Source organism: Diabrotica virgifera, chromosome 5, assembly GCF_917563875.1.
Source record: "Diabrotica virgifera virgifera chromosome 5, PGI_DIABVI_V3a".
Taxonomy (NCBI): Eukaryota; Metazoa; Arthropoda; class Insecta; order Coleoptera; family Chrysomelidae; genus Diabrotica; species Diabrotica virgifera.
This window is the reverse complement of record NC_065447.1, coordinates 15910285-15933935: the sequence shown is the minus strand read 5'-3', so window position 1 is coordinate 15933935 and position 23651 is coordinate 15910285. Positions and strand designations below refer to the sequence as shown.

The 23651-nt window shown below is 31.5% G+C and overlaps 1 protein-coding gene across 1 annotated transcript in view; it reads right to left on the bottom strand.

The window, feature by feature from the left end:
- Positions 1-22173, bottom strand: part of LOC114333006 (T-box transcription factor TBX6-like) — a 44436-nt gene extending 22263 nt beyond the window's left edge. The window contains exons 1-3 of the mRNA XM_050651193.1: positions 22115-22173; positions 14097-14206; positions 10625-10727 (exon numbers count right to left, since the gene is read on the bottom strand). Coding sequence (XP_050507150.1) covers positions 10625-10727; positions 14097-14206; positions 22115-22173 — 272 coding nt within the window. The remainder of the gene's footprint in view (positions 1-10624; positions 10728-14096; positions 14207-22114) is intronic.
- Positions 22174-23651: the final 1478 nt, after the last annotated feature.

Sequence of the window (23651 nt, the reverse complement as noted above, 5' to 3'; positions counted from 1 at the left end):
ATCAGCGGATTAGTTTCACTAATCCGCCTAGGCCCAGCGGGGTTTAAGCTCTTTTGAATAGCACCCAGAGCAATAGTGATTGTAACTGACAGTTTTACTGACTCCAAAAATGTGATTTCGATAAATTTTAATTGCAATTTGCGCCGTAATTAATCATAATTAAGAGTTGGCGCAATGATAAGATTTGACCACCGTTAATTTAAAACGAATTTATTCGTATAAATTTTATTGAATTTGAGTGACGTTATATTTTCCATAAGATGTGTGCGATGTCCTTTCATAGGGAATACCAAGTCAAATTTAGGAAGGATGAAGTTACTTAAAAAAGGACAGGAATGCATAGACTTCGTAGACAAGGATACGACAACATTAAAAGGGATCAGATGAAAAATGCAGTGTTCGTCTAAATAGCCTCAAAAGAGATTACCACGGATTGATTCATAAGTACCTAGTTATAAGAGGTATCTGTTCAAAGACTACTTCGAATATTTAATAAAAGAGCAAGAGAATTTAACATAACGATATCAACTCAGAAAACTAGAGCAACAGTAATTAATAAAGAACCAATAAGATGTAAACTGAAACTTAATTGAGTTAGCATTAAACAAGTAACCAAACACTTAACACATAAAGGAAGAGAAAGGACAAAAATATAGTTGTTTTTGAATAATCTCCATAAAATTGGAGCCTCGAAATTTAGCTCTTAATATTTAAAGATAATGAGTTAACAAAGTAATTTCCTTCTCATCTTCGGTTTTCTTAACTCATTAAAGATTTAACTCCTGAAGGTGAGCAAGTATTTAATTTTTTGTATAGCAGTGTAGAAAGATTAATGTAAATAAGTCAATTAATAATTCGTTGTTATAGGCACCAAAGCAATCAAGAATTTGAAGTTCTCACGTGTAAATAAAAAAACTGTATGCCAATTTGAAGATAAGATAAATAAATTGATGATAAAAAGGGAAACAAATAAGCTAAACTATATTGCGGAAATAAATATAGAGCAGAAGTTTGAAACATTGGTAGTGGACAGAAAAGCTTAAAAGACAAGTGTAAGTAAAAGTATAAAATATGTATGTCAAAAATATATTTATGAACATTGCACCTGTTCCATAAGAGATCAATAAAGTCCATGATATCCTAGTAAATCATACAATCAATATTCTTAAAATAGCAGAGGAGCTGCGTATAAAAAGAAAGGAGTAGGGGAAAGTACAGAGTAGGGGGAAGTATAAAACTAAAAAAAAATTGAGAAAATTAAAGAATCATAATGCCAGTCTTGAGAAGAGATATAAGAGAGAAAAGGTTGATACAAGAACAGGTTGATAGAGAACAAGCATTAAGTTATAATCGTACGTTAAAGTACATAATAAAAACAGTAAATATAATGAAACAAATACTTATAGTAAAGAATATAAACAAATATGAAGTGTCATCACCGCAACTGTCAAATAAATGATACCAATTATGCCAAAATATCACCTTCGTTCGATTATAGTTACAGTGTATTCCGAACGAATGTGCTTCATAAAAACGCTTTATAATCCATTTATACAAATTAAATTAAACATATTATTGTGTATTTCTTTTTAACATTAATAGAAATCTTTAAATATTATTTCTATGCGTATATAATAAAATATGTCTAGTGACTGTAATGGCAGTGTACTCGGCAAAGTGATTGTAAAAAAGAACACACCTACCGCCTAAATATTTCGTGTTGGTATCATGTGACGTCACGGGCTATGACGCGGATGACGTGTAACGGTAAGTAAATTAGATGGAATATATGTCTCTACTAGATATAGAAACATAAAGAAAGTAAGAACATAATGAAAACATGCGTGGTAGACGATATTTACGATTCAGTGCTCAATGGAATAAATAATAACATGCAACTACAAGAAGAAGAAACAAATCCTCCTCGAATAGGCCTGATCGACATGCTGATTGTCGAGATTATGATTTTGGCCATTGTAAACTTTTTATTATTGTGAAATATTTATTTATTCAGTATTTGGTGCAATTGTCCACACCCAGTGATTATGACAGTGACGATATGCGTCATACCTGCAGCCAAAAATCACGGGAGGCCCATCAGAACAAAATTTGCTTGTTTTACAGACCACTTATAAGGCACTTAAGGAATTTGTTGAGGTACTCTCTAAAGCCCTGAAGGGCCGATTCCAATTGTTTATCTAAAGCATGGTGGCGCCTTCAAACCAGGCGACAATCGGTAAATAGACGTTGCATGGTAGGTACCTCCTTGAAAATCAATTAAGTTCTTAGTTTTTACCATTTTTCAAGTAAACACTAACAGTTGCGATTAGATGAGTTTGATTTATGGGTTATGTAGTGAGGTTTAATAGCCACGGGGTATGTCTAGGCTTCTGATTATGTTGAATTAAATCGTATGTGAGATGCTGATACTAAGATGAAATAAATGAAATGAAAAATGGGGAAATTTTACTTTAAGACACATAGTACAGACAGAATAATATCTAAGCCAAAGAATTAATGCACATAAAAATAAGTTATTCGTAATAAAGGCATGATATTAAGAATGGTTTGTATTACAGGCCAAAAACAGGTCCAAAAGTTTAGGAAAGTTGGCAAGATCAGTTTGGTTCAAGATTTGCTAATTTGAATAAACATTTTAGGATGTGACTTAAGTAAGAGATTGGATAGTCATCCCTACCGTGCTGAGAAATAATAAGATTCCGTTAATATTTCAATGGGTGGATCATATAATAATACAGTCTTTAAGGAACCAAGGAATAAGATCTAGAGAAAACAAACAAAGTCTTAACAGTAATTACAAGAGATGAAAGATTTACAGCGATTCTAATTGAATATTGATCATTACCGTGCAGATAAGTAATAACATCCCATATTAAGAGGAAACAGTAGCGATCAACAGGTAGCAAAAACGCGTTCCAAGATTGCGGCTGTAATTTTGAATATTTTTTCCAGATATTTTGCACACGTATTCGTAATATAATAAAGAATGGCGGTACAGAGCCCAATTTGAAAAATATATTAATATATGGAAATTACTCTGTAATTAAATACAATATTAAAAAAACGAGCCTGTACCGCCATTAAGAAGAACAAAAAAATACACTTTCTTCAAATAAATTTTTTATCCGATGCCTAGATTTTGTGTCATTTTGGAACTACTAACATTTTTTATTTCATTAGTAGTTCCAAAATGACACAAAATCTAGGCATCGGATAAAAAAGTTTATTTGAAGAAAGTGTATGTTTTTGTTCTTCTTAATGGCGGTACAGGCTCGTTATTTTAATATTGTATTTAATTACAGAGTAATTTCCACATATTAATATATTTTTCAAATTAGGCTCTGTACCGCCATTCTTTATTATATTACGAATACGTGTGCCAAATATCTCGAAAAATATTCAAAATTACAGCCGCAATCTTGGAACGCGTTTTCGCTACCTGTTGATCGCTACTGTTTCACCTTAATATTTTACTTATGGCTGAGTCACATTATAAAGTCAGACTTTCTTTAAGGGGCCAAGTAATGAGACCTAGAGAAACCAAACCAAGTCTTAATAACTCATAACTTTAATAACTAAAGACAGATGAAACATTTAAAACATATTTTACAGACGTTTAGAAAGTTTTGAGTATTTCGTCGCATGCTGAAAATTGCATGGACCGACCGCGTTAGAAATTAAGAAGTTTTAAGGCGTATGAATAGAGAACGTGAATTCACAGAACTTGACAATTAACGTAAAACATCTTATCTTGGACATTTATTTAGACATGACTGGTACAAGGTCCCTATAGAGCTTTTCATTTACAGTAATTTGTTTCGAGCTTCTGTCATGTGTCACATAATATTAATATATCTACGTCATACGTTATTGGTAATACCAATGATACAAACCAAAGACGTATGTCGTAGATATATTAATATTATGTGACACATGACAGAAGCTCGAAACAAATGACAATCGATGAAAGCCCTATACCATAGGTTGTATGGTAACTTTGACATTGACAAATGAAATATTGTCATCGTGACGTCACCCAGACGATCAATTTTACGAATTGTTTGTAAACATAATAGGATACGTGGTTTGGAGGCTATATTTTGTTATTAAATATCGTTAGTGTTTTAATTTGTGTTTATATCTTGAGATATAATGTATCTATAGATATCATTAAGTGTTTTTAGTATAATAACTTAAACCCAAAACTCTTTTACAAGAAGTGTTGTATACGTTGACGCCTAGCCCTATTTCTTTCGCATTTTCTTTAAGCTCCACGTACAGTTCTGTAATATCTCTTGCGGTTCTTCACATCAAGTTTACATCATTTGTGTACGTTACAATCTGCTTAGACTTATAACAATATATATATCTAATTAAGTCTATAGATAATAGATCTATTATATGTACCTAATTGTTTCATAAAAAATTATAACTAATATTGCAGCCATTTGAAGATCGTTTGAATAAACAATTATAAAGTAAATGAATATATAAAATGGGGAAAATTCCCTTTGTTGCACTGAAATTTTATTTTTTTTATAATTCTTTCACGGTTTTTGCTCTAAATTTTAAAGAACCGCTTGGATTGACATGAAATTTGGCATACGCATAGCTTACATGTCAAAGAAAAAAAGTGATATTGTGCCGACGTGTGCTTTTGCCCTGGGGGTGACTTTCACCCCCTCTTGGGGGTGAAAAAATATATGTCCAAAACAACTCCGGAAATGGGTAAACTGACTAATTTTAAGTAACTTTTGTTCTATAGAGCTTTTTCGCCAAGTCAACACTTTTCGAGTTATTTGCGAGTGAATATGTTCATTTTTCAACAAAATAACCACATTTTTAGACGGTTTTTCGCAAATAACTCAAAAAGTAAGTATTTTGTCGAAAAAACCGTTCTTAGCAAAAATATAGCCTATAAAAAAGTAAAAAAAAAATGGTGTACGCGTTAGGTCTCTGCATCTCTTAGAACCAGAGTTATAGCCAATGAAATATAGATTCATATTCACCAAATTTCAAATAGAATATTTCGACGTGAAATATCCAAAAAATTAAGCACTTTTTGGGGAAAACCCATTTCAACTTTTTTAAAGTGTTTAAAAAAAGCTTTATTTTTGTTTTTACGAAAAGTTTCTAGCATTAAATTTAAGCAAGTTACGCTCAAAATAAAGTTGGTCCCTTTTGTTTCTGCAAAAAAAAAATCGGGAAGACCACCCCCTAATTAGCAACTTAAATGAAATTAATCGTTGCCGCTCCATAAATTATTTTACTTATATTGTGTTTATATGATCTGTAAGTTTCATCGATTCAAAGTGTTTATTTTTGAAAAAATTTGGTTTCAAAGTAAAATTTTTAAAAATTTAAATTTTGAAAAATATGCTTTTTTTCAAAATAACTTAAAAATTGTTAGAGATACCAAAAGTCTCGAAATACAAAAAAAGTCAGATTTGCTTTTCTGAATATCATGTATTTTTTGTTTTTCTGTTAGACAAAAATTGATCAAGATTTGGTGTTTCTAAATTTGCATACATTCGTGATCAGTGACTCGTTCAACCCCTTTTAACTACAGCCGTTTCAATAATAAGGACTTTGAACCGATGAAACTTACAGATCATATTATAAACAATATATACACGAGTCAAGAAACTTGTGAAGTCGTTACGATTAAGTTCATTTTGAGATACTAATTAGTGGGTGATTTTCTCGATTTTTTTACCAAAACCAAAAGGGACTAACTTTATTTTGAGCGTAACTTGTTTAATTTTGATGCTAGAAATTTTTTTTATAAAACAAAAATGAAGCATTTTTTAAACACTTTAAATAAGTTTAAATGAGTTTTCCCCGAAATGTGCTTCATTTTTGGTTATTTCACGTTAAAGTATTCCACTTGGAATTTGACGAATATGAACCTATATTTCATTAGCTATAACTCTGCTTCTACTAAATAAAAAAACGTGATATATTCACTATTTTTTTAAATTTTTTATAGGCTATATTTTTGCTGAGAATGCTTTTTCGACAAAATACTTACAATTTGAGTTATTTGCGAAAAACCGTCTAAAAGCGTGGTTATTTTGTTGAAAAAATGAACTGCCAAATAACTCGAAAAGTATTGACTTAGTGAAAAAACTCTATAGAACAAAAGTTACTTTAAATTAGCCAGTTTGCCCATTTCCTGACTTTGTTTGGACGAATATTTTTTAACCCCCCAAGAGGGGGTGAAAACCACCCCCAGGGCAAAAGCACATATCGGCACAATATCACTTTTTTTCTTTGACTTGTTAGCTGTGTGTATGCTAAATTTCATGTCAATCCAAGCGGTTCTTTAAAATTTAAAGGTTTTGCAATATTTTACCGTTAATGAATGGACTACTATTGAATGGAATCATAATGTGTTAATAGTTTTAGATATTATAATCCAGTACCTAACGTAATCAGATGCTCTTATGTTAAACTTTATAAATCTTTATTTGAATCTCTTTTTCACCATGGTTTACACGTTAGAAGGAATTTATAATAATGTACTACATGCATTATCCCCAATTCAAAATGATTATATACCTACTCAAAATCATTTAAAAAAGTAAATTGTATTCAACCCATTATTAATATACCTAGGATATTTGAATGATTTAGTCCCATATATAAACACAAGAAAGAAAACACAACAGTGTTTATTCTCATATAAACATAACATATATTCTAGAATGAGAGCAAGAAGGACGACAAGAAGCATGGGAAGAGATGGGTAGATGAAATTAAAGGAATGTTAAGAGAAGTGGGAGACAACCAGTGGACTAGATTAGAATTAGCATAAGATATAGAAATATGGAAGACTTGGGTACATTCAGGAGTGGATGAGAAACGGTAGACTAAGAACAAGAGATGAATATGATCTATGGGAAGTAAAACAGGGGCTAGATTCCGTGCACTGTAGATATCTACAGTCGCCTTCTATCGATGTCAATTGTCATGAAAATATTTCAATTTTTAGCTTTAATTGAATTATTTTATAGTTTTGCTAGGTTATACCCTAATTGATGCTGAAGTGACACTAAGTAAAACAAGAAAATATTTGAATTAAAACTAAAAATTCAAATATTTTCATGACAATTGCCATCGACAGAAAGCGACTGTAGATATCTACAGTGCACGGAATCTAGGCCCAGGTGAGCAGTTTGAGTGAGCAGACGAAGGAAATTGAAGAATATTTTATTGAGAAAAGACGCATATCCTGCAAAATGACCAGAACATGAGGCCGTGAGTGAAACTGGTATGTACAAATACCTTGGAATAAAGCAAGCTTGGAAAATTGACCATAAACAAATGTAAACTGAGATAGCTATGGAGTTTATACGAAGGGTAAAACAGCTGCTTCACAACAGTAAAAAATTGTTAAAAAGGAAATAGTTGTCGAAAAACGAGTTACAAAGCAAGAAACAAAAGAGAACTGTGAGAAGCCGCATATTAAATATTATTATTGCTTTTTTTTAGTATCTAAGCTTTTTGTAAATTTTCTAAAGAATTTATTTTTAAAAAGCTTTTTTAATGCCCAGCATTATCAAAATTAAAATAAACTTAAGTGCATAGAAATCGGCCCACTTAAAAATTTGGTCATTTTTGATGTCTCATATTTCCTAAACCTGTTGGCCGATTTAAGTGATTTTTGAACATATTATAGTCTGATTCCTTAACAATACCACTGTAATATTATTGTTGGTAAGCAGGTAAATTTTTATTGTATACCGGGTGTACCAATCAAACTGTGTTTTTTTCTCAAAGTTCGCATCACCCTGTGGAATATTCTAGCATTTATAAAATACTGAAATTAAAACCCAACTATAGCCACAGGTTTTCTTAACATTTTGTTTAATGAGTGATTCGATTATGTTGGATAATAAAAAAGTTAGATACTTTAACAACTAGACATGTTCTTCATCAATACACGGTGTTTCTAAATAAGTGCGACAAACTTTAAGGGTTAACAAACTGGGTTTTTTCTTACAAACTGCTGATTTATTTTATTGCTTTAAAACCGGTTCAAATATGCCAATGAAATTTGGTGGGTTTTAAGACGTAGTTATTGCACATTTTTTGACATGCAATTAAGAATTTAATATTCACCATTAGCGAGCATACGTGTAATATGACCGATCATATTACCTGTATGCACGCTAATGGCGAATATAAAATTCTTAATTTTATGTCAAAAAATCTGCAATAACTATCTCTTAAAACCTACCAAATTTCATTTGCATATCTCAGCTGGTTTTAAAGTAATAAATAAAGCGTCAGTTTGTAAGAAAAAAGTCAACATCCCGTATCTCGGAAACGAAACATTTGCGGACATACGTTTATCAAGCCAACTGTCATTATTCTTTCATGCAGAATTACCCCTTAAAGTTTGTCGCACTTATTTAGAAACACCCTGAATTGATGAAGAACATGTCTAGTTGTTAAAGTACCTAACTTTGTTATCATCCAACATAATCGAATAAATCAAAAAACATAATGTTAAGAAAACCTGCGGCTATAGTTATGTTTTAATTTCAGTATTTTATGCTAGAATATTCCACAGGGTGATGCCAACTTTGAGAAAAAAAAAACACAGTTTGATTGGTACACCCGGTATACAATAAAAATTTACCTGCTTAGCAACAATAATATTACAGTGGTATTGTTAAGGAATCAGGCTATAACATGTTCAAAAATAACTTAAATCGGCCAACAGGTTTAGGAAATACAAGAAATCAAAAATGACCAAATTTTTAAGTGGGCTGATTTCTATGCACGTAAGTTTAGTAAGTTGCATAAGAATCGCAGAAAATCTTATGCAAATAATAAATTATGATTGAAGGATGCTATTTATAATTAAAGAATCAACATTTCCGAAATCTTTGTATATCTTTCCACCCATTGGGTAGATTACTTTCAATCAAAATCTTGGGTAGATTGTTTTAATAGTGGCATGTTGTGGTAGGACCAAAATCAACACCAAATAAACGGGAAGTGGAATGTTTTGTTTGCTTCAACTAAATGTTTACGTAACTTTGATATTTTGCACTCAAATGTAGGCCTTACGATGGCACATGTGGTTTTTTTCTGTCTTTAGCCAGGAAGCTTCTGACTTCGAGTTTACACGGGTTAACGGTTAAATGTAGCTGATACATTAATTGTCGTGTATTAATTAATAATGTGATAACGTATAACCGTTACTGTGCGAACATAGGCGGGGAATATAATTGATTTAAAAGGGGTACCTACTTAAATAAATCGAGAGACAATCTAAACAAATCAATGAAGGAATGATGAAAGTCAAATCAGAGATTAGAATTTTTTGAACGATATAAATAGTATATTATAGTATAGAGATAGTATAGTATACAGGGTGTCCAGAAACTCTACCGACAAACGAATACAGGAGATTGCTTAGATAATTTTAACACAATTGAACTCAATTCACCTAGTCCGAAAACGCTTCCTAAGGGAGCTAGAGCTATTTGAAGATGGCGTCTGGTAATTAGTTTTTCTTAAATACCTCCGGAACGCTTCTATGTAGAAAAACAAAAATTGGTGTGCATATTTATCTTCCAGAGATAAATCGATTCCATTCATTGCAAATTTCTAGTACCGGTCATAGGCGTCCGTTTTGGGTAGGGCAACGGTTACTTTATCACATAACTTTTTTGTCTTTAACTTTTAAGCATTTTTGACTCTGTATTATTAAATTTTGAGGTATTCTTGTACTAAAAGGTACTCTTGTTTCATGTCGTTAGGATACGCCGTTTTCTAGAAAAGTCGATTTAAAAATTATTCGTTTTTTAAATTCCAAAAAAAAATTTCAAAAAAAACTATTTAGAAAAACGAAAACTTGTACGTTTAATTATATTCCAGAGATGAATCGATTTCATTAATTGCGAATTTCTAGTATCGGTCATATGCGTCGGTTTTGGGTAGGTCAACGGATATTTTATCGTATATCTTTTTTGTCTTTAATTTTTAACCATTTTTGACACTAGATTATTAAATTATAGTAGTAAGTTACTCTTGCTTTAAGTTGGTAAAATTCACCGTATTTTTTTGAAAAATTTTTTGAACTTTTTTTTTTAAATTCAGGAGATGAAAAATTTCAAATTAATTTTTCTAGAAAACGGTGTGTCCTACCGACTTAAACAAAGAGTACCTTTTAGTACTAGCATACCTTACAATTTAATAATCTAAAGTGAATCATTCTTAAAATTTAAAGACAAAAAAGTTATGCTATAAAATAACTTTTACCCTACCCAAAACGTACGCCTATGACCGGTACTATGAATTCGCAACAGATGTAATCGATTTATCCCTGGAAGACAAATATGCGTACCAATTTTTGTTTTTCTAACTAAAAGCGTTCTAGAGGTATTTAAGAAAAACTTATTACAAGACGCCATTTTTAAAGAGCTCTAGCTCCCGTAGGAAGCATTTTCGGACTAGGTGAATTTGGTTAAATTGTCTTAAAATTACCTGAGGAATCTCCTGTCTTCGTTTGTCGGTAGAGTTTCTGGACACCCTGTATATTGATATAGATAGTAATGTACAAGAATATATAAATGTAGGTACATACCTTCCAGTCTTAGTAATGATCATCTCCGTCTCATGGACATAGAATTTCTTCCACAAATCTTGGTTCTTCAACTCCACTTGGCACTGCAATGCCGGACCAAAATCTGGAAAAGAAAAGCAGGTTTTTAGTAAAGGTTATCATATCAACAAAAATATTAAAATGGTAACCAGAAGAAAAGGGAAACAAGGTAGACCGAGGAAAAGTTGGAACGAAGGAGTAGACAAAGAGGTGAGAGAAAAGAAATATAGAAGAAGACCTATGGAACAACTAGACGAAGTGGCGATTGGAATTCGGAAAACGGCAGAGAACGTTATAAACCGACATGTAATAGTATCATATCAACATTGAATTTGTTATGGTCCGTTTGAAAATCATTGATAGCAGTTTTTATAACACAGGTTATTTGCATCTTATGTTGTAGGTATTGTATCAGAAGTTTGTCTGAGGGGTCATATGTCATATTAAATTATACCTAATACAAAACTGATACAAGGAGGTAAAGATACTTTCTTGTGATTGTAATCAATTGTGACAAAAACTGACATTCCCAAATTTAGCATAGAGATTTAGCTCCAAACAAGAGATGACATGACCGAAAAATGACAAAAAAAAACCATGGATAACTGACAAAAGAAGCCAATCCAGGGGAAACACTACGCCGTATATCAGAGTCTAGACAGAGAGATAAGAAAAACAACACTCTGGAAGAACAGTGAGAAGAAATCGAAATATTAGAACAATTAACGATTCAATCAACCTTCACAAAAAGATAAAAGAAGCAGTAGTCCTGTACAAATATGAAACGCCGGGACATTAGAAAAAATAAAAAAAGACCTATACCTATCTATATCTGTTCAGACAAGTGTTCACCTATGGACCAGAAACCTAAGAATTGACAAAATCGGACGAATTGTAATGGGCAATATGTATTTGAAAGAAAAGACGCCATGTGGAGCTCATGGAACTCTCTTCAGCAAAAATCATAACAAATGGTGGTAAATCAATCCAACGGACGACCCAAAATACGATGTATGGACCAAATAAATAAGGACTTAAAAGAAGATGAAAATAGAAAGTTGAGACTGAAAATTAGAAATAATAAATGAAGAAGATTAATTGAACAGACCAAAGACGAATCTGGGTTGTGGAGTGTGGAATCAATAAGTTAGAGTTGCTTGACATAGTGACAAAAAAGCGTCATTGAGACAGTTACATTAGACATAAATATTGGAGCATCTGATTGACGCAAGCTTGTTGAAAGGCATCAGGACCAGATGATATGTATGCACAAACTTGGGTTAAATGGGCACGGTAATTAATAAATGGATAGGTACAGATTATTACAATCAAATGAAACACAAATGATCATATTATGACTTAATTGTAATACAATTAGTAAATTTGTGTGATAGTGTAAGTAGGTACATTAGATAATGACTAAGGACGATATTCTAAATGAATATAGATACAATGTGCGCTTTTGAAACATAAATTTATATGTACAGAAGTATGAATACATGTTTAGAAGTTAGGGACTTAACAAACTCATATTAACGAAGTGTATTATACAGGGTCAGAACGATACAAGGTGAATTTTGAAATTGTGTATAATTTTCGTCAAGGTATTAAATACATAAAATTTTGAAATTAATAATTTATCACGCTTTAAATAATATTTTTAAATAGCTAAATACAGATATCAATTTTCGAAACAAGTATCAATATATTGAGTTTTGTAATTAATTGCTCAGATAGTAGAGCAAAAGGAAAGGGAAGAAATAAACCAAACGATATTTAGGTGCAAAAACGAAATAATAGAAACAGTCTCGACGTTTGAATACCTGGGAGTAATAATATCAGAGGATGGAAAGCTAGATCAAGAAATCTCATACAGGGCGAAAAAAGCAAATAAGATCTACTACATGCACTAAATAAAACAATATTTGGAAAGGAAGAAATAGATAATAGAAATAAAACTGAAGGTATACAATGCAATATCTGTACCAACTTGAATATAGTGAGACATGGGTAAACAATGCAAAAATAGACAGTACAATAAACGCAGCGGAGATGAAGCAGCTGAGAAAAATAGCAGGAAAAACGAAATTGGACAGAATAAGAAATGAAGATAATAGACAAAGACTGAAAACATGAATCGATAATAACCAAGACCCAAAAAAGAAAATTAAAATGGTATGGACACATTAACAGAATGGGCCAAGGAAGACTACCAAAGCAGGTGATGGAATCAAAAAGATATGGTAAAAGAAGGAAAGGGAGGCCAAGGAAGAGATGGATCGATCAGGTTATAGAAATTGGACAGAAAAAGAGGAAAACACTTCAACAAATGAAAGAGTTAGCAAAGGACCGCAAGAAATGGAAGATATGGATAGAGGATTTTTAAAGCCTCCGACGCCCCTGAGGGGCATAAAGAGTTTCGAGAAAGAAGAAGTAATTAATTGCTCATTTTGATAAAAATTATACATAATTTCAAAATTTCACCTATATCATTTATAATAGACTGCACTGGTATAGTCTGTTGAGATCAGATTGTTAATGAGCTTTAAAAAAGACAAAAATATATAGGATGGTTCATTAAAAATAAAGATGATAAACTATTAGACTTGAGTGGGTCACCCTGTACATTTAAATTTAATGTTTAAAAAGCGCACATTTAAATTTAAAACGTTGAGAGGCAGATGTTTTTTTTATAATTTTCTAAAATAATGACAAACAAAATTGTATTGCTTAAGCTGAGAAAAGCTCAGTAGTTAAGAGCAACGGAAAGAGGAGAGGGAGAGAGAGAAAGAGAGAGAAGACGTTGTAACGCTGATCTAAAACTTAAAAGAAGAAAAAAACAGAAAAATCTTAAAAAACGGCGAATCAATACGTACTTTAAAAATATGATAAACGTTCCAGAAATATAATCAAAAAAGAAAATTATGTTACGCTGATCTGCAGAAGAAAAAAAAAGGAATTGAAAAAGAATAATTGAGAGTCAAACCAATACGTTGCTAAAGGACGGTAAATATAAGCATAAACAGTACGGCAACAAATACTAAACATGTATTATGAAAGGCAAACTGTTTCAGAAATAAAATGGAAAAGAAAATTATGCCACGCTGATAGGCTAACTCAAAAGAAGAAGGAATTTTAAAAAGATGGAAAATGTAATAAATAGAAATAACAACAAATGCTAAGAATGTAATCACAAAGGGAAACTATTTCAGAAATACAATCAAAAAAAATTATGAAGAGAAGTAGAAAATTTGAAAAAAATTTCTTTACGGAGAGAAACAGAAAAAACGCAATATCACACTCAAAAGGCGAATCGCGAATCAATATAGTAAATATAATAAATAACATGGTTTGAAATAAAAGAGAGAAATACTTAAAAAAATTAAAAACCGTTTTCAAATAAATGAAAATTTTGAAAAATATCACCCAAAATCAAAAAACGTTGGTAACATACCTAAGATGCAAACAACAAAAAAGAAATTATAAGTACATATAACTAATGAAAAAATCACAGTGATCAACTGAATTTGAATAAAATAAAATATATAAGTACTGTAAGCGTAAATATAAGAAACAAAGGTACCATATTATCAGTATAATTTAAATAAACAATATACATAAAAATTGTATGTCTTTTTTTAATTAAAAATATGATTTATATTATTCTTAAAAAATGACTACTTAAAAATCGCCATATATCTTTATTTGTTATTACAAATATCTTTGTAATAACAAATAAAATATAAAATAATTTGTATTGACTCAGATCTTTACTATTTTCATAACAAAAATAACTTATCTCAAATAAAGTTTTGTAACAAAAAGTTAAAGACATTTGAAATACCATAAGAAAAACCATTATATCAAGCAGAAATATTCAAAAATATAATTTTTAATTAAAAAAAGACGTTTAAAAAGAACAAATAATATTAACTTACCATTCATGAAGCTACTAATGCCACTAAAGCCGTTACTACACGAAGGCCCTAAATTCATCGTCAATGACAATATCGACACTTTCAAAAATAAACACAAGAACAATGGGTACTATCGCATCCGACTGTCTCAAGAACTATTTCGGAATTAATAACAAATTTGGCCAAAACATGAGTTAAATAACACACTTGCTAATAGCTTTTGGGTATCATCCCCTTGAAAGAGGGGTTGGGCTAATCCTATTGGCCGCGTACCACCGCTTCAGTGGTACCGTTCGATGCGATTGGCCGATTTTGGCAGTCTGTACCTGTGTGGGTGTTTGGCTAGGTCCTAATGACTTAAGTCAGGACCGGGTGTACTTCATTAGAAATTTATGTTAATTTGATATTTTTGGTAATTACCTGAGATGTTTGTGAAAGTAGAAATAACCGAAATATGAACTGAATAATAACATAAAATAAACTTTTTATTTCTTCATGATTCAAATGTTAGTTCTATCAGCTTATTGAATAAATAATATGATTATTTTTACCTAAGAAAAACTGTCCAGTTTTCTTCTTTTTCTTGCTTTTATTAAAAAAACGCTATGCTTGTAGCTTTTTTACGTTCTATTTTAGTTTTCGTTACTTTTTTATCAATGTTTCTTTAGTTTGTGTTGTTTCGATATATCTAATGCCGTTATTATGTGAATTGTTAAGCTTAATGTTTTGATCTGCGTTTTTTAGTTAAATTTCTTATGTTGCACTTATGATCTTTCTATTATAAAGTAAATACGTTTTGGATAGAAATAGACTCAATAATGTTCTCAGTTTGGTACCATTTATGCAAAAAATGCCAAGCCTGGAATTGCCTGAGGCTTTCATGAAAGTAGAAAAACAGAATAGAACCAAAATATAACTTAATGATAACTTTAAATGAATTATTTTTTCATCTTAGGTACTATTCATATTATACAGGGTGTTTCATTAATAATTGTCCATATAGTAACTGGAGAAACCTTAGCACAAAATACGAAGATTTAACCTAAAACACTTAAATAAAATGTGGTTCCTTACTGAGTTACAGGGTGTTTTATTTAAAAACTATTTTTGCTCAGCATTTTAAAACTATTCGACGTATCCTTTTCATACTTGGCAGGAAGTATACGTACTGTACAAGCTACTAAATTATGTTAAACAAACGTTTATGGCTATTACCAGAAGCGTACGACGGGGGAAAGTGAATGGTTGACCCTTTCCAAATTCTACGCCACTGGCAAAATTGCTATTTTAGTTCAATTTTTGGATTATCCAATACTTTCCATGAAAATAATATACTCTTCATTCGTAACGATAAAGTCATTAGTTTTCGAGATATTTGAAGTTAAAAATGAAACGACACGGTTATTTTGATCAGTGTATTGTGTCGCTTCATTTTTTAATTTCAAATATCTCGAAAACTAATCATTTTATCGTTACGAATGAAGAGTCAATTATTTACATAAAAACTATTGCAAAATCAAAAAATTACACTAAAATAACAATTTCGTTAGTGGCGTAGAATTTGGGAAGGGTCAACCAGCCACTATCCCCTGTCGTACGCCTCTGGTAGTAGCTAGAAACGTTTATTTATCTTAATTTAGTAGGGTGTATAGTATCTACACTTTCTGCCAAGTATGAGAAGGATACGCCAAATAGTTTCAAAGTACTGGGTACAAATAATTTTTATATTTTAATCATATGAATCATATCATAAATTAATTAAAATAACTGTGCCGTTTCATATTTAACTTCAAATATCTCGAAAACTAATGAGTTTATCGTTACCAATGAAGAGTATATTATTTACGTACAAAGTATTGTAGAATCTAAAAATGGCACTTAAATAGTAATTCCTCCAGTGGCGTAGAATTTGAGAAGGGCCAACCATTCACCATCCCCTGTCGTACGCCTCTGGTAGTAGCTAGAAACGTTTGTTTATCATAATTTAGTAGAGTGTCTAGTAGTCGCACTTTCTGCCAAGTATGAAAAGGATACGTCGAACAGTTTTAAAATGCTGAGCAAAAATAGTTTTCAAATTTTTAGATAAAACACCCTGTAACTCAGTAAGGAACCACATTTTATTTAAGTGTTTTAGGTTAAATCTTCGTACTTTGTGATAAGGTTTCTCCTGTTACTATATGGACAATTATTAATGAAACACCCTGTATATACCAATTTATTGTAGGTATATACCTATGTAATACGATTTTTTTATTTTCCCTGTAGAAAAATTGTCCGGTTTGCCTTTATTTCTTGTTTTATTAAGGAAAGCGATGAATGCAGCTTTTTTTACATTCTATTGCAAAACTTTTGCTACTTTTTTATCAATATTTCTTTAGTTTTTGTTGTTTCGATTTATCTAAAGTTATGTCGAGGTTAGTAGAGGGCCGAGAGTCCCTTATAATATCCAAAAAGTTACTTTTGGATGAGTGTGTGTGTGTGTTCACAAAGAGGGGATGGCATTAGATAAACTTTTTGCCACAGATATTTGAAAGTTGAAGATTGAAGATGTCATATTAAATTTTTATTTTAGAATCTTTAAGAAATTGTATGATAATATCATTAATAGTTTTGGTATTGAAGCTTAGTAGATGTGAAATATTCAGCGGTAAACTTACATTCCGCTCCTGAAGTCTAGCAATTAGTGCTTTCGTATGGTTTTTATTAAGTTCACAATTAAAGATTATATGATTTAAATCTGCAGTAGAGTAGTTATCACATGAACAGAGAGAGTTGATACGCATTCCTATTTTAGCTAAATGTGCAGGAAAATTGCCATGGTTTAATCTTAAGCGACTTAGGGATGTGGAATAAAATCGAGTAACGTGATAATCAAATATATGTGGGATATTTTGCGGAAGTTGTGGGTGTATGTTAGTGTATGGATTCCTCGAAGTTTGTACAAACTTAAGCCAAATAGTTTCCCATTTTTTTCTTAATTTTTTATGCAATTCGGGAATGTAATCGCTGGAGATTGTTAAATCTACTATTTCATTTAAAGTTGCTGAATTCTTTGCCATTTCATCCACTATCTCATTTTCTTTGATTCCGGCATGTCCTTTTACCCAGATAAAGACCAAGTCACTGCTATTATTTTTAAATCGAGTGATTGTCTTTCTAATATGGTATAACAACTCATTGTTGTGTTTTTTGGTTATTGGTTGCGATATTGCCTCAAGAGCAGATAAAGAATCTGATAGTATAACCGTGTCTCCAAAGTTCTGTTCAACCGCATAAGTTAGGGCTCTTTCAATAGCATAAAGTTCGGCAGTGAAGATAGATGTACATTTAGGTAGTCTAAAAGAATTACCACTTTTTATATTAGAAACATAATAAGCGCTACCTACACTATTACATGTTTTTGAACCATCTGTATAGATGTATTTATAATTAGAAAATTCAGATAAGATTAATTTTACAATTTTATTGTTTTGGCATGGTAAGTTTCTGTATGTAGGTTTTATGATCTTTGGAAAGATTGCGATTTCCTCAATAGAAAGGTTATATATGGGTAATATTTGTTTAGTGTTAATGCTAAAGTTGTTAGTTTCTAGATAAGCATCTGTAAGAGGGGGAGAAGTTTTAATTCTCCAATAAGAATTTGTTAAGTTATATTCAGTGAGACTGTTAATTTTACTTAATAATTTATGTGAGTCTAAAGTCCTGGTCTTTAATAGAAACTTATTAGACAAGAATTCTCTTCTAAGGTTTAGAGGAGGTTCCTGCGCTTCTGCTAGAATTGCAGCACATGGCGTTGACTTAAACGCACTAATACATATACGTATTGCCTTATACTGAATATGATCGATTTTTGATAAATTAGATTTTGACGATGAACCATATAAAAAGCATCCATAATCAATGATTGACCGAATATACGATTTATAGAACATTAATGCTATCTTTGGGTCGGCACCCCATCTAGCTTTACATATGCAACGAAGCATGTTTAAACCTTTTTCGCATTTGTTGATAATGTGATTCACATGGAGTGTCCAGGTTAGTTTTTTGTCCAAAACCACGCCCAGATACTTATGGTGAGAGGATACATTAATATCAACATTACTTAAATTTATACTGGTAGGGGAACTTAACCTATGTCTAGTGAAAAAGGTGATGCTAGATTTCTCAGGGGATAACGTGAAATTAAAAGCCATAGACCATCTTTTTACACATTGCATTATCAGTTCCAAATCGCATAAACACTCATTATATGATTTACGGCTGCTGTATATACAGAAATCGTCTGCATACTGAATGATTTTAATTGTATTATTGGTTTCATTTAACATGTCATGCAATTCTGCAGTATAGATATTAAAAAGTACTGGACTTAGGACTGAACCTTGCGGAATTCCGACTGATAATAATCGAGGGCCGTAAATGTGATTTTCTGAATCTCGAATGAAAACTTCTCTGTCCCTATACAAATCTGTGATTCTTTGTGCTAATTTATAATTTAGACCGTATTTTATGAGCTGTACAGTTAGAATATCAATATCCAGAGTATCATAAGCCCCTTTAATATCTAAAAACAAGCATGCCGTTATAAGATTAACGGAAAGTGCATTCTGAATGTCGGAAACTAAGTGAGCTAATGCTTCAGAGGTGCCTTTGCATCTGCGATATCCAAACTGATTAATAGGTAATAAACAATTACTTTCAAAATGCAATTCCATTCTTAATTTGATAATTCTCTCAAATGTTTTTGTAATGCATGATATTAATGAAATGGGTCTGTAAGAGTTAGGTAGACTTAAATTTTTGTTGGGTTTAGCAAGTAAGCAAATTACAGTTTTTTTTAAACTTTGGTCATATAAACCTTGCAACCACCAACTATTAAAAATATTTAAAAGAATGTCTTTAGCAATTGCAGGCAAGTATTCAATCATTTTATATGTAATGCTATCAAAACCCGGTGCTGTACTTTTAGATTGTTTGATTGCTAATCGTAATTCCTCCAAACTGATAGGCATATAAAATGATTCATTGCATGCTACATTACTATTGAATTTACTGAAGTCGATTTTATTTGATGCAAATTTGGGAATAAAAAACTCAAAAAAATCGTCCACCATATCAGCTGATATACTGCCCGATCCCGTTGAGTCTTTGTTTGATATTTTTTTTATAAATTGCCAAATTTTAGTAGGGTGCGTGTTTTTATTAATACTGCTTATGAAAGATATCCAGCTGTCTCGAGCTTTTTTAGAAAATAGTAATTTAGTTTGACTAGCTACATTTTGGTATTGACAATAGTTTGTATAGTTTGAGACACGTTTATACTGGTTCAGGGCTTCTTTTCTGCGACGAAACATATCATAGCATTCGGTATCCCACCATATTGGACGTTGAGTTACTTGTTGTCTTGCTCTTTTTAGGGGAATAGTTGCGGATGCTGCTTCTGAGACCTTTTCCATAAAAATAGAGAAGCTTAGTAGATTGGAGTTTAGATTTTGGTTTGTACTAATTAACGAATTTTCCAGTATAGTGGAGTATGCAGACCAATCAGCTAATTTATCATTCCATTTAGATGCTGGATTTTTATTTATTATAACTCTATCCCTAATAATTTCAAATTTGATTAAACAATGATCTGAACCTAACGCATCTGGTACGACATCCCATACACAACAATCACTAGCCAAACTAGCAGAGCAAAATGTAATGTCTACCGCCGAAGGTAGCTCTTCTGGACGAGAAATTCTAGTTGGTTTACCATTATTGAGAACAACATAGTTATTATCATCTAAGGCTTCTACTAATTGATTACCACAAGCTTTATTAATATGAGATCCCCAAAGTGTATGATGGCTGTTAAAATCGCCACAGAAAATAACAGGAGAATTAAATTGCCGAAAGATATTTGACCAATCTGATTTAGAAACATTTAATTTAGGTGGTTTATACACCGATACTAGTATGATATTTAAGGACGGAAATTTAACTGCGCAAAGTTCTAAATCTTTTTTATATGCAAAAGTAATAGGAAAATTGATAAATTTAATGTCTTGGCGAACTGCAATGGCAACACCGCCAAAGCCATTTGCACGATCCTGTCGGATAATCTTATACCCTTTTAGTTTAAAAGAATGGTTTGGTTTTTTAAAGGTTTCTGATAAAGCTATAATATCTACAGGATTATTGTGTAAAAAATTTAATAAACTTGGATGGTTTTTAGAGAAAGAACGAATATTCCATTGGATAACTTTAATGTTTTTACTATTGAGTGTACTTATCTTATTAGTGGATTGAATCATCAGAACAAGATTCAATATCCATTTCTGGAATTAGATTTGAAGAACTTAATATAGAGGAGATCATGTTTCTAATATTTTCTTCTAAATTGTAATTTGTTGCGGATGAATCTGAATTAACTACTTGTTTAACTACGGTTATTATCTGACTTGTTAGTTTTTCCTTATATTGGATAAAGTCATCTCTGTGAGGATTTGGTATGATGGGATTATGTGAAGATTTGGTTTTTTTTGTTTGAAAATGGGAAGAAGTAGGCAGAGACTGAGAAATAGGTGGAGACTCCGGAGCAGATGGTTTACGTTTTTTCACTTGTCTTTTGGGTGAAGTATTTCGAACATTGGGTTTACGTAGCAAAAAGCTAGAATTTGGAGTTTGGGACGTACTAGGGAGTGGCAAAGAGGGAAAATTAGTGGAATTATTAAGAACTGAAAATCTATTATTTGTAGAAATCTTGGCATAAGATGGATTATCATGCACTCTTTCAGCTTCTTTAAATGTAATATTTTCCCTGGCCATGAGTTGTTTGATATTTTTTTGTTTCTTATATACTGGACAATCTCTGGATGTAGAGCAGTGTTCATTATTTTGGCAATAAATGCAGAATTTTTCGCAAGAAGAGTCTGACGTATGATTTAGGCTAGAACAGTTTCGACAGTGAGAAGATTTGGTTTTACATTGCTTGGCAGAATGTCCATATCGCAAGCAATTAAAACATTGAACAACGGGGAATATATATGGTTCTACAGAGAAATTGCATAAATTAATTTGTATATTTTGAGGAAGTTCATTTCCTACAAATTGCACAATAACCATTTGTCTGTTTACATATGAAATATTACCGTCTTTATCTGTTACCTTTCGTTTCATGCGTTGAACTTGAACCACCTCTTTATTAGATATTATGGCATTTTTTAAATATTCCTCAGAAAAGTATGTGTCAATATTCCTCAACACACCCTTCTTGTGTGTAAAAAATTTGGGTATATACGCTACTAAGTTATTATTTGACATAATTTTATTATCAACTAGATAATTAGCTTTTTCATACGACTTAAAAATAACTTTAACGCGATTAAGACCAACCGATTTGATATCAAGGACATCGGATTTTATATAATTGTCAGTCAACAAAACGTGACCAATCCGGATTGGGAAAATTCTTCCCAAATGCTTATCAGTACTCTCAATATATACAAAATATGGACCTTTATCCTCAGTTCTATATCTATTATTTAAATCTATAAAATTATTTACATACCTATCCTCCTCTGCATCCTTATTTTCGGGTGGCGAAGTGCCACCCGAGGTCTCATCCATTATATATTTTTTTAATTACTTACCTAACCTACCTATTATAAACAATAAAGAAAATTAACAAAAGGAACACTAATTAACACAATAACACACAATACACCGAGAACTGCTCGTTTGTATCGTTAAAATCAAACTATTAAAATGCGGAGAATAAAAATTCGTGTCCACACTTTGACAATTATTTGACGTTTTTTGTACTTTTGGATGAGATATTTGAAATTAAAAATCACACTAAATTTCCTCTTTTTTTCACCTCTGTAACTTATAAAATAAACATTATAGAAGTTTTCAGGGACTTTCGGCCCTCGGTAATATTGCAATCTTGCTTTCTGCTTTGGTAGCAGACGTGCAGGGTACGAAAAGAAAAGGAATTCATTTAAAACACATTGGCGCGAAATTTTGCGCCTACGCCCTTAATATTAGATATACCACCTTATTTATTATAATTTATGTAAGTAACACGATTTTTTAATTTTCACTGTAGAAAAATTGTCCTTTTTTCCTCTATTTCTTATTCGTATCTATTGAGGAACTCTGTGAATGCAGTTTTTTCACATTTTATAAAGTTTTTGCTACTTTTTTATCAATATTTCTTTAGTTTTTGTTGTTTCCATCTGTCTAAAACCGTTATTTTCTGATTTGTCAAGCTGATGAAAGTGGAAAAATATAAAAGAACAGAAATATAACTGAATAATAACTTAAAGTAACTTATTTTTTCATCGTACTATTAAGAGCAAACAGTAGCGATCAACAGGTAGCAACAAACGCGTTCCAAGATTGCGGCTCTAATTTTGAATATTTTATCGAGATATTTGGCACACATCTTCGTAATACAATAGAATAAAGAATGGCCGTACAGAGCCCAATTTCAGAAATATGTTAGTAGGTGGAAATTACTCCGTAACTAAATAAAATATTGAAACTGTACCGCCATTAAGAAAGACAAAAAAATACACTTTCTTCAAATAAACTTTTTTATCCCGTGCCTAGATTTTTTGTCACATTGGAACTACTAAAAATCGATTTTTTTATAACAAGCAATCGAACGCCACTGACTTGGCAACATTTCGCGCCTGTGTGTATAAAAATTATTGTTTTTGATAGTATAAACGTCAGTGTCGAATTACCGACGCACTGTTGCCTCACTTTTGAAAGTTCACAGAACTTTCGCAATCTTGGAACGCGTTTGTTGCTACCTGTTGATCGCTACTGTATGCTCTTAATATTAGTTATATTCTTTTTTAATTTTCACTGTATGAAAAGTGTCTGGTTTCCTTCTATTCCTTGCTCTTATTGAGGAACGCTATGAATGCAGCTTTTTCACGTTTTGTTTTAAATACTTATTTCGCTACTTTTTTAATAATATTTTTTAAATTCTGTTGTTTTAAAATCATATGAATGTAGCTTTTTCACATTTTATTTTAAAGTTTGCTACCTTTTTGTCAATATTTTTGAAGTTATACTTCTTTACGCGCGATATG